This window comes from Falco peregrinus, chromosome 4, assembly GCF_023634155.1.
Source record: "Falco peregrinus isolate bFalPer1 chromosome 4, bFalPer1.pri, whole genome shotgun sequence".
NCBI lineage: Eukaryota > Metazoa > Chordata > Aves > Falconiformes > Falconidae > Falco > Falco peregrinus.
In genome coordinates, this window is record NC_073724.1 from 1,122,307 (window position 1) to 1,135,375 (window position 13,069).

General features: G+C 35.7%; 1 protein-coding gene across 1 annotated transcript in view; it reads right to left on the reverse strand.

Annotated features, from left to right (window-relative positions):
- ABI3BP (ABI family member 3 binding protein) overlaps positions 1 to 13,069 on the reverse strand; it is a 166,127-nt gene that overhangs the window by 128,317 nt on the left and 24,741 nt on the right. The window contains 2 exon segments of the mRNA XM_055802732.1: positions 933 to 1,001; positions 11,771 to 11,950. Coding sequence (XP_055658707.1) covers positions 933 to 1,001; positions 11,771 to 11,950 — 249 coding nt within the window.

The following is a 13,069-nucleotide window of genomic DNA, read 5'->3' on the forward strand; positions in this document are numbered from 1 at the left end:
GCAGGGCCATCTTCAACTAGAGCAAGTAGCTCAGAGCCCCGTCCAGCCCGACCTTGAATGTTTCTAGGGATGGGGCGTCTATCAGCTCTCTGGGAAACCTGTGCCAGTGCTTTGCCACCCTCATCGTAAAAAATGTCTCCCTTATATCCAGTCTAAATCTATGCTCTTTTAGTTTAAAACAATTACCCCTTCTCCTATCACAACAGGCCCTACTAAAAAGTTTGTCTCAAACTATAAACATATACAAATATATTATCAGTTTATTCTGTGCAACAGTCCAGTGATCCTGACAGTTGTCTCCATATTAAAGGAATTAAAATCTAACAATATTAACAATATGATTAAGGTCATAATAGGAAGTCTTTGGAAAAGATGAGAATCAAATTTAGATTTCTGCTCTGCTATGTATAGTTTAAGCTAGAAACATCCCTTGTTACTTAACTCCTCGCAACAGCAAACTTAGTAGTAGTGATTTACAGATATATGTATAGGTACAGATCTATCCACATGCACACACATACGCACACAAGTTACCATTTTCCAATGAGAAAGAAAGAGCATTAACATGTCCATGGATGAAGGAATCCTTACAGATAGTTTGGGAAAAGTAACTTCAATACACTAGATCATTGTATTTCAAAACACTTACTTTTTTTGCATGCACTTGTGACCTTTTTAAACATCAGAAATCAGTATTCTAAATTTCAATTCTCATTTCTAAGAACTTTTTACAAGACCAGTCTTTAGGTACTACTTCATGTTTTGAACACCACCTGTGACTAGGAAATACTGTCCTACATTTCACCTGCCCATGTATGGAATCTGTGCACCCCGGTCAGACACCTGCAGTTACAAATACCTTTTCAGACAAAACCAGTAAAAGAGTCTTTCTTCCTTTAACTAGTTTAAGAGATGCAGTAACGATAAAATACCTGAACAAGATTTCTTGTTATTTGAAACGCGTGCTGGTCTTACTGAAACCAAATACCGTGGCTCAGCATCTGTAGATGAAGAAAGCAGTAGTTAGTACAGACATACTATTCATTCGAGAAAAGGATTAACCTATAATTAATAAGAAAATGTCCAATATTCAGTGAATGCCTGACACCTTAGCCAATCTTGGTGATCTTTAAGCATGTTTGCTTTAAGGTTTATTCACCAATCATTCAGAAACATTCGAGCAATTAGCAAAAATAATACACCATGCACAAAGTATTTGGCAATTTTTTTTTTACTGTGAGACAACAAATATGTGAACATGGCAGGACATACATGTAGCATTTCAATGCACACTTTTCTTGGAAAGTGAAAGGAAACGAAAACCCAGATGAAGAGGAAGACGTGACTGCAAAACAGAATAGTAAAAAGGTAAAGAAATAAGAGCGCAAAGCCTGAAAAACACAACCAGAGATAACACTGTTCTGACAGGAGCTGGAGGAACTTTTCCTACAATATTTTCTGTATTCTGTTTCAGGCTATATACCTTTGTTTTCCTGCTGTAAGCAGTTTGTCCATAAAGAGCTGACCTACTGTGAAAAGAATAGCCAAATGTATTGATCATCTAGGAGCATGTACCCCGATAGATTAATACTAAATCATTCAAGATTTGCATGACTTTCTTGTTTGCAGGAAACACCACAATTTCAGACATGCTTAAGTGTCTCCACTTTGGTTACTGGCCTATTTTGCAATTAGGTTTACATGCTTTTGCCAGAGACATATTATGAGATTTAACTATCAAGTGCTTTGACAGTTTTTAATACTCTTTATGAAAATAAAGTTATTGCTAACATCTAAGAGCAAAAGACTAGTATTTGTGTAAAACCCACAAGGGCTGTGACTTTGACTGCAATCTCTGGGTACTGTTACACTAGAAATAATGTTGCACGCAGAAGCAAAGGAACGTTTTGAGTGATATTCTTATTCAAATAAATTCATCTCAGAAAGAAATTGTACTTTCCAGACTTCCTGACATCTACACTTATTTAAATTTTAATCCCTATGCATTGTCTCTCAGGAAAAATGAACCTTTGCAATATATTTTTCAAATCTTCACAGAAAAGAATCTCTCTCCACCTTAACTCCAGTTCAAACTTTTTTGTGCCACCTCCAATAAAAGGTTCAACTGCTTCATTTCAAAAAGCTAACAGAAGAGATCATATTACATTATAAAAACAAACAAACAAACCCAACAACCTTCCAAACACAAGAATTTTTATCTTTCAACTCAATCTTACCTGAATGGCTCAAGTTTCTTTTAAAGTACACAAGAACCACAGCCATTTGTTAGAATGCAGAGTCATCGCTAGCTGGGTGTCAGCTGGGAACCAGCTTGGAAAATTGCTGGAAATACTAGTCTTCATAGGAAATAATGAAATTAAGGACACCAAGTTTTACACAAACTATTAACACATTTCAGAGACATCTGATGAAGTTTGGATGACACAAGCACACATGGTAAGAGGCCACAAGTTCAGATAGATTCATGTTTCTGGCAGTCAGAGACAGATAACTTCACCCTGTGGCTTAAAATAATAAATGCTTTGATTAAAACAATGTTGAGATGGTGATTTCAGTTTGGGGAATTAATCTTTAGAAAGATTTTCCCTTACTCTTGACACCAGATGTCAGAGATTTCTGCTCCTCCTAATTATTTAAAACCAAGTTCTAGTCTCACTGAACTGCAAACTAGAAAAGAAGTTAGAGGAGCTCCTGAAGATATATATCCGTGGGCAGAGTTTGGTTCACTATACAGTGATCAAAACTAATTTAGCTGCATTTTCTTTTAAAAAGGATTACTTTATGTAAAATTCTTACTCTAGTTCAGATATATTTATCTTAATCTATATCTATGGATGAGAGACTGAATGTCCTGCATCTCAGTGTAACAGATACCTTGAAGCCTACCAATTAAACAAAACCACTGAGAAATTATTCAATTTTTTCTTGCATACAGATTCCTGTAAGGAGAGAGGAAGGAAAACCAGTACTGAGTAAATCACAAGTTTGCTGTGCTACTTCAAAAGCTGCACTGATGTGGGGAAAACTACTCTCAACAACTTCACTGATTCTATGCATCTAAGTCACTGGAAACCCAAGCTAACTTTAATTGTTTAATTATTGTTTTTAAATGGGTTTCAGCTGCACCCAATATAAACATAACTAGGATGAGCATCGAAAACAGCTGCTCAAAGCAGTGTGGAAAAAAGAAAGTTAAAAAGAAAGAGCAATCCCAAAGTGTAAATCTCTCTTCATTTACAAAAAATGGTTTTCAATATTTAGGGTGGCACACAGTTCTTTGGGGATCTGTGCAATCATCTGGACATTCGTATTGAGATCTAAAACTAGAAATGTGACACTAAAAAATAATTTGTTTTCCCTGTACTGTAATCCCAGTTTTCTATTGTGCACTCATGCCCACTTGAGACTGTTTTAACTCTCACAAAGTATTAAGCCACCTTACCTTCAACAAAATTAGTTTCAAGCATCACCTTGAAAATTCATGAACTACAAAGTCAAGTCTTCAAAACTGCAAAAATGTATGTTTTAATCAACAAAATGCCCCAAGATTGTGAAAAAAAGATATCCAAATTGTTTGAAATAGCTAGTTTTGCCCTGCTCCACCAATGGAAAAATTAATTCTGGCTGAAGTATGAAATTACATACATAGCAGTATAGAAATAGATTATCTGTTAAATGAAATGTGCTAATAAACAAAGATTCTAAATGTCTGCCTGCACATGTCAAAGCTACAAAACCTGGTATCTATAAGGAATCGTTAGTTCTGACAGGTATTTTTGTTCTGTAACGAAGTGGTCTCAGCAGGAATCTTTTGTGTTGGATGCTGTTCATTATGCTTTTTCATGGATTTAGTAAATGTTGCCTTAATAAGGAATAGGACACTTAATAAAGAATAGGAATATAATAAGGAATAGTTCCCAGAGAACTCACAGCTCTTCTAAATCTAACACCATCTAAAAAAGGAAGTTATTTAGGAAAAGGGGCTAAGACTAGATGCTGGGAGAGCTCTGCTATAGAACAGGCAGGTTTGAAAAGTCCTACTTGTCTGGTTGCAAACCACTGAATTGAAGACAGTACTATGACCATTTTAACTAAAATCAGACTTTGAAATTATAATTACGTTCAATACCTGGGATACAACACCAAAATTCTATTCTGAACTTAACTAAAAACATATCTTAATTTAGAAATAAGATTTGCCATTCCTGTGCAGAACCACCCATGCTGCTATATAGGTGTTAAGAATACAGCAACTGTAGTTTAACTGAAATTCATCTGTTTGATGCGCAGTGTCAAGTCATTATGCATGGACTGAAGAACACAGGCCTTGAAATGCTTCTATTCTGGACAGAAATACATTCAATATCCAATAAAATGGAAACCAAGAAAGGCGGATAGTTTACTTAATCTCACATAATGACCTCTGATTCAGGTTTAGAAATGGGAGTCTTCTACTGCAATTTAACATTTCTCTCATTCAGTTCAGAAGACTGCTAAGTTTTCACACTGACTCAGTCCTCTTGCTGAGAAATACATGTGTCATACTCACAACATGGAAATCATCTGATGCTACTACAACTCAATTCATTTTCAGGGGCTTAAAACATTGCCTCACCCATGTATTAAACTCTATCAAGTTGCAAAAACTACTTATGATCATTTGGTGTTCCTTTACGATACCTATACATGCATAATCCACTGTACAGATCCACGTCTATAAGAAGCAGGAAACTTGGGGAGAGATTAGTAACACAGGAGAAGAAAAAGAAAATGCTGTGAAATATCCAAATCTAAATAAAACTGTAATTTAGCTTGTGCTAATTAATATTAATGCTTAAGGTATAATCTGACTGCTGAAATAAGAGGTAGGCAGCAGAAAGGTGACTGTCAGACCCATAAAAATATGGTGTTCTGACTCTGTCATCATGATTCACAGGATAGATCAACTATTTACACTCAAATATATTTAAAAAGAGAAGTGCATTTCCAAAATAAAATGATGTCAAGTAAAAGCAAATCAAACCACAGAGTACAGACAATTCTGTTTACAGCTGAATATTTCTTATTTTGTATGAACCACGTTTATTAAGAAATTGATAATTATATAATTAAGGTTGATGTTCAAATATCTGGACACAGATCTATGAATCCAACATCTGTCCCCTGAAAGCATTTTAACATACATCAATACATAATGGAGATACATACGATACAGATGCAAAATAGATCTGTCTATCTCTCATCTTGTAAGGATCCAGCATCTCATAACTGAAGGATCCATACAGCACAATGCAAACTTTAACAAATTCAGTTTAAAATACATTTGCAGATTTGCTATGAAAATCTCAGTGGTTCCTTGATGCTTAACGCATTCTTGAAGGGCTGCTACTATAAGACTAACATAATAAATCCACTTGTTTGAGCCTGTAACTGCCCAATTCCCTTTATTAAGGCTGGAATGACAAATGTGGTGGCTAAGAGCTCCTTTCAGCCGACACACAACTACTTCTTTATAAACCCCTTGAAGCTGCAGATCAGAAATAAAGTCCAAATAGTGACCACCTTCATTTCGTCAGTCCCAAAGTACTACAGGAAAATGCCAAAATATATCAGGAAAGTGCTAGTCAACAAATCCATGCCTAATTCTCAGTGTTATAATTCCCCAACCACAGTTGTTTTGACAATTCCACTGAGAGCTGCCAATATGATTTCCAAATTGCTCTTTCAAGTTTAAAAATCCACAGCTGAATAAAGCAATGCCACTTTGGACCAAAGCACAACACGTCCTGCAGGCATGTACACTGAACCAAATGAATTTTGAAGCAGGAGGGAAGGCTAGTTACACACCTGAGACACAAGTATTTGTAAAGCAATGGCATTTATATCTACAGCATTTGATACAAACAGTAGACACGCATCATTATGCATTCAGTATGGTTTCTTACACCCTCCCCTCCTACTTCTCAAAAATATTTGACCGAAGCATTCAGTCATCTTGTTTTAGCTTGTACACATCAAGGCTACTATTGCTTAATGAACCATCACTAATTAGGTAAAATAGTTTTCTGAACTACTTCAATTATTCAGTATTTTTTTATCCAGACAGCCTAAAAGACACACACACACTACATGTACACACAGGTATGTCTACAACTTAACTACAGAAGAAATATTTCAAAGACTGCAAAGTTGCATGTTAGTAAACTAGCAATCTGGTGTCATTAGAAAAAAACGCACTACTGTTTGACTAAGATTCTGTATAAAATTATTAAAAGAAAAAAAAAAACCACCTTCTAAAATCCACCGTAACAACTTCAGGAGACAACCAGAATGTAACAAAATTACATCCCACTGACATAGCAAACTAATACAGGTAAGAGAACGTTTACTTCCATATGCCATGAGCTAGGCTACCAATCAGTGTCAGCAGGCAACTAACAAGCACTGCAAAACGCTAGCAAATTCTGCTTCTGTTTAAGCGCACTATTTTGATTCAGTTCAGGGCTCAGCCAATGCAGAAACACAGCTTAATAAGAATGAGCTGACTAAAGAACTTAGAATAAATTTTAAAATAAAGTGTTACAGGGCATTATTAGAATTAATAGACCAGCAGATTCAGAAATCAAATCAAAGTAATTTTTAGCTTCAAGCTGCAATTTGCTAATCTGAATTTAGGGATTCTTAAGGTTTTGCTATGGGATGTTTTTAAGGGCAAAGGCCAAAGGTGGAGAAAGGGAGAAATCAAAAGCGTTGTGTTGTAACAAGCATAGCAAACAACAGGGAAAGGGGATAATGGGGCTGGTGTGAATGAACCTGCTGCTCGTCAGTAGAGTTGTCCAGCTGAAGGTGCAGCTGCTGACCTCCTCACGGTCCTCCAGTCCTCTAGGCTAAGCTAACATGAGCAGTAAGAATCTGAGGTATTTTGGTAAGTTATTAGGAAGTGACTTCTGAATTTTAACGTTCACATTACTTGGCATCTTGAAAACCATGTGATTAATGTATCTGCACATTTCTGGTCACTGACCAGATATAAGAAATTGCACAGCAAGATCTTTTAGCTAAGCACTGCTCTAGCACACATCCCTGAATAACACTTTTAAAAATATGTTCAAAATGGTACTAGGATGATTTTTTTTTCTTTTTTGAGAGTGAGAGATATGCAAAATTCACCCATCACTTATGGTTGTTGTAAAGCCGGATTGCCAATACATTCTCTTTCACAGTCTGGTTCAGATAGAGGAAAGGCTGAAGCATGGCCCAACTCTGAGCTGGTTTTACAAACTGAAAAAGAAATTAATTTTGTTCACTTTGTTAGCTAATTGCTGTTCATTCTTGCAAAATTTTCCTGTCTCTACTTGATTTCTTGGGTTCCTTCAACAGTATCAACAAATTTAAGGAGACTGACTTGCAATACTCCTAACAAAGAAAAAAACCAGCACAAATTTCTCAAGGAAATATTGTTTCTCTACAAGTCATGAAGACTGAACTCCATGATTTAGGACTGATTTAGATAAAGGTTTAAGTCAAACTCAGATTTTTTGGATGGGTCTATGTGCCTTATTTATTACCCTAGCTGAATTTGTATTTTGATATCTTTTGACACAGTCTGAATAGCTTCCATGACCAATAATAAAGTTGCTTACTGTCATGTAACTTCACAAAGTACACTCAGCAAAACCACATGTATCCTAATAAAGAGGCATACTTCCCTGAACCGAACGATGATACAGCCTCATCACTGTTGTTTACCCTTCACTGTGATTCAAATTCATCTATCTAGCTACACACAAAGCTGCTCAAGAGTCTGATGCCAGCATGAGCTCATTACACGTTCAGGAAATCCAGCAGAACTCTTTTCTTGTGCATGCCCTCTGCAGTTGTTCCCAATTCACGGATAAAGTTATGCATCTGCTTGCTCATTTATATTAGTTGCAAAAGAAAGGAAAACACATATTTTAAGGTAAGAATCACTGCAGTGAGGTGTTGAATAGTTTAATAGATTAAATGTAGGTTGGATGTCATACTTTCTACAGAGCCGTACAGCTCTGCTGGAAATCCTAGGAAAGATCATGTCCTTACTGATTTCTTTTAAAATATATACACATATACACATGTAATTTCATAAATTAATAAATCTGCTGACTTCAAGTTTATTATTAACAGGGTCTTCAGAGGTGTGTGACCCAGCAGAAAAACTGACAATAAATGTCATCTTAATCAACAGTGAGAGGGTTGGAAATGTGGAAGTCACGGGCCTTAGATAGATAGATATATTATTGTATATATTGTGTCATTTATTTAATAAGTTAATCGTTGCTTCATTCCCCATACTCCAGTTCCAATTTCAGACAATTACTCCAAACAGAATACCAATTATGCTGCTCCATTAACAAAACCAAACATACAGAGCTAAATCAAGCAAATGTCTGCAAGGCACTTAATTCTGATGTGTAGACCTATACTGTTTGTTAGAAAGGACATATTAAAGCATTGCTGCATTTTAGGGAGGAAATCATGACTGACTTATAGGCAAATTCTGTTTGTTTACTTACATTGACCTAACTACTAAATTCAGGAAATATATTTTTTTTCTTTGAGGAGGGTCTACAGTTGATGGCATATCTGCATCATTTTCAGTTACTAATCCTGACAGAATAGACAACTTTAATACTACTAAGACAAGATCCGGTTTTGTCTAAATACACAGATTCCACTCTCCTGGATCTAGTCAGTCTCAATAAAGCAATATTCCTTAATCCATTGGGAAAAAATGGTAATTAACAGATGCTTTTTAAATATCCATTTCTAATCTTTACATTTAGTCTATCAAACCAATTTAAGGTTGTGACTGAAGTTCCTGAATTGACTGGGAAAGGTATTCTTTTTCCATGAACCACTAAAAGTGACAGGAGAGGAGGAAGCATTAAACTGTATTACTCTTGGTCTAAATAGCCCACCATGTCTTTACACATTTGGGAATCACTCCCCTCATATCCTGTTCAGTAAAAGTCACAACCATCCACTGTTCAGTGTAGCCTGTAAAGTTCATCTGCTTTCTGTAAAAGTCAGAAAGCCAAATCACAAGAGGACCAAGAAGGAGTTCTCAGGGTGAAAGTGAGTATTTTTGTATAAACCTAGTTGTTCTGAATGTGGAAAAATGTGTGGAACCTACTGGAAACCTTTCACAAAGTGTACAGTGGCACATCAATCACTAGAATATCTAGAACATGGAATAGACAATTTTTAGTGTGAAATTTTAAGATTATATTGTTTTAATATGAAGATAGCATACTAGGCCAACTTCATCATATATGTACGAGGAGCACAAAGATAATGTAAGATTTTTCAACAATAGCCTCTAGGGATTTGTATCTTTGGAAAGTATCTTGAGAGTATCTTTATTGTCCCTCTACAATATCTTATTTTTTCTAACAACCACATAAAGCATGTGCTGACCCAAGTTCTCTGGCTGCCAGAATAAAACCTAGCCATTGTTCCTAAAACTGAACACCATCCTGCAATTCCTCCAGTTTGTGCCAGCAGCCAGTCCCTGAAACTGTGGGGCGTGTTAACTATCACCACTGTCTTCATTTCACCTCTGTCACACAAGTCACTCTAAGATAGAGCCAAAATAACAACTGATGCTTTTTGCTTTAGCTCACATTCCGGACACACTCAGAAAGTACAGTCAAAGCTACAGTTTAATGTGGCATTTAATATTAATGAAAAGGGAAAGATTATGTACTCTGCTTCCAAACTCCAATAAACAAGTCCACAAAGGATATAACCTAACCCTAAGTTTCTTAACTAAAAAACCAGCTCCAATAAATTTACTGTCAAGTGCCTTAAATAAATGCTTGCGACTTGAAGTACATATTGCTGTTAGCTTCTTTTATCCTTCTCCTTTCAAAGGTGACATCTTAGAAGTTGGAAATGCTAGTCTTTTTATCTGTATGATGTTGCATTTTTAGTTACTGGACACTCAGAAGCCACAATCATAGATTCATTGTCACTACGAAACTGATTGACACCCTCTATTAGCCAAGTGAGATAAAAGTTGAAGTTATTCACCTTTAAAATAATTATGAAGGAAAAGGAGAGTATTTCCTCACGCTTTTGCTCTTCTGTCTCTAGCTACACGAGAGAAAATGTGTCCATTTCACTACAGGCTATATGCATCAAGCTGTTTCTCATCTTCTGTGTTCATTACTACAAGATTTTGATTGCTTAATGGTAAAGTTTAATGAATACACAGGTGGGTAGCACTCTGATGCACTGCAGAACTGACAAAAGGTGTCTACATAGTTGACAGCCTTTAGCTATTGACATTAAAGTTACGAAATACCAAAATCCTTTATATTCCAGGTTACGTTCAGCTTTCTGTTTTCACAGAGTTTCAGAAAGCATCAGGTATTAAAGTTGCTATTAAATAGGAAGTGCAAATGATCTACACATGACATTACATTCAGTGATATTTCCTCTTTCCAAGGATCTCAACAGCACCTAAAAAATATTAATTCTCACTACTCCTGCAATACATCTACACAGGTATTACTTATGCCCAAATCACAGTATTCCATACAAAATCCTATACACTATTCTTAGTAAACCGATTCAAAAGTTACACATGGCATAAACCAAGTAATTCAGACACAGCTTAAGTGACAGTTATGAACTCAAACACTGGATTGGTGATAGAATTACGGAGTGATCCCAGGAGTATGAACTCATGAAAGTTAACCTTTGCCACAATGATCTAATGAAAGTCTCTAATACCTTATTTTTTCTAACATCTTATTTTTTCTTTTCTGCAGCTTTCAGCCTGGAGCAGACCCCACAGCATTGACTTAACTGACCACATCAAAAAGATGGTAATTATTAACTTCTATGCTTCTGCATCCTTTCTTCCCCCTTGTTTTACACCAAGATCACTGGCATTACAATAATGAGGGTAGCCCAGATTCATTTCAGGCTAGAAAAGATTAAAGAAAGCAAAAAGAAAATCCTCAGAGATTGAACAGATTTCTTAAAAGTTCAAATCCTGGTAAGTCAATGTTTTTATCATTTATTAGGCAATTCTAACTAATCCAGTTCTACTATTTTGCTGTCCTGTTCATACTGACATAATCCTAAATCAAAGGGACAACCAAATTCCCTTCTTCATCCCTATCCCAGACAACAGGACATCATGTTCTTGATGTGTTTTTTTCTCTTCCATAACCCAGCTCATGGGATTCCATCCATAACTTCTGACAGAAGTTACAGGTTGTTCTATAACATGTAGAACTGGAATAGGCCCCTGCCAGAAAAGGCATCATTTCGATACAAAAGTTTCTAGCAGACAGAATCAACCTCACTGTTCTCAAAACTGTTTCACTGTTTCTTGCACTATTTTTTAAAAACATGCATATCTCCCTTGTATTCTACTTTGTAACGGGAACTTTAGGCAAATCATCCCATTTGATCTGTGATGTGGTTGATATAATGAAATCTCTTAGTACAATAAAACTCCTCAAAACAAATACTAGTAGCAAACTTTTCCAAAAACCAAGAACTATTTACTCTCCTTGAATGATCTCCTAATTCCACTTTCATCTGAAATTCTTCAAAGCAACCCTAAACAAACACAAAGAAACCCTGGCGAACAATCCAATAAAATAAAAAATGAGGAAGTCCAAAGGCTGATATTCTCCTCACTCTCTTCCCATAATTCATGACAACAGTAGCATGCAAAGCAAATGTGTCTTACCAAGTTCTGTTACGTAGGTTTTTCCTTCTGAAGGCAAAGGAATGTATTGATTAGAGAAGAAGTTGCTTCCATAACCCAGGACAAAACCTTCTAGTTTGGTGTTTTGACTTGGTCGAAGATACCTCATGCAAACAGTGTCATCTGTCGCATTGACCTGAACTTTCAGACTCTGCCTTTTCACTGGGTAAAAAATAAATAAAAGAGAAGATCAGAACATATTGTCTTACATATTCAGTAATGTAATATGACAACACAGCAATACAGGGCTGTTTAATTTGATAGTCACAAGCAACTGAACAATTCCTGAAAGGTGGAGTCTCCTGGAAACTCAGTGTATTTAAAAAAACCAAGCTAACAGTAATGTAAAATTGTGGTTTCCAAGATGTTTGTTTTTCCATTAGTTCACTATTATCGTTAGTGGTGACATCTTCTACAACTGCAGTAGTAGAAAAGTGCATGAAATAACTGGGAAGAAAGCAAATATTTTTTCCTTTACACGTGACAGTTATAGTAGTATTAGCCATTTATAGCACCCATAGGTGAAAAACTTGCAATTTGGGTCTAGGGCTTTTTCTTTTCTCTTTAGTTAAAAAAGAAAAAAAAAAAAAAAAAAAAAGAGTTTTCATATTATGTTAATCACACTGCAAAATTAGGGTAGAGCATAAATAGCAACCAGATCCATATAAAAATACTACCTTTTTTTTTTTTATTTCTATGTTGGACTGGAAATGTAATTTTCCAGTTGGAATTACACCAGGACACCTAACTAACATATATACTTTACTCAAAATTACCAAGAAACTTTTTTAAAACATTTATTTTTATGCCTTCCAAGGGAGCAGCACATAAAGCAAGAAACATCTTGTATATCCATCTACAAAAACTTAACTTATAACAACACAGAATGACTTCATAACAGAATAATCAATGTTTTAGGCTACAAGAAAGTATTTCATCTTCTCTTGGTGGGATAAGGGAGGATTGGCTTTTCCTTCCTTGGTACTTAACAATTTTAATATTCCGTTTTGACTGTTACGCTTATCAGATTTTCAGAACTGTTGAATGCCAATGCTTAAAAAAAAAATAAAAGGTAAAAAAAAGGTAGTGACTTTCCCCTAAACTTACAACACTAGCACTAGTATAGTACATTTTGGGTTATTACTTCTCTTCTTCTCAAAATATAAATTTTTATTCCAAACAGATTTTCCAGCATCTCTGCAATCACAAGGGCTGAAAGTAACTTCTCAGCAAAAAAATGGAAATTTGCAGAAAATCATTTTACTTCAGGAGCTAAACCCC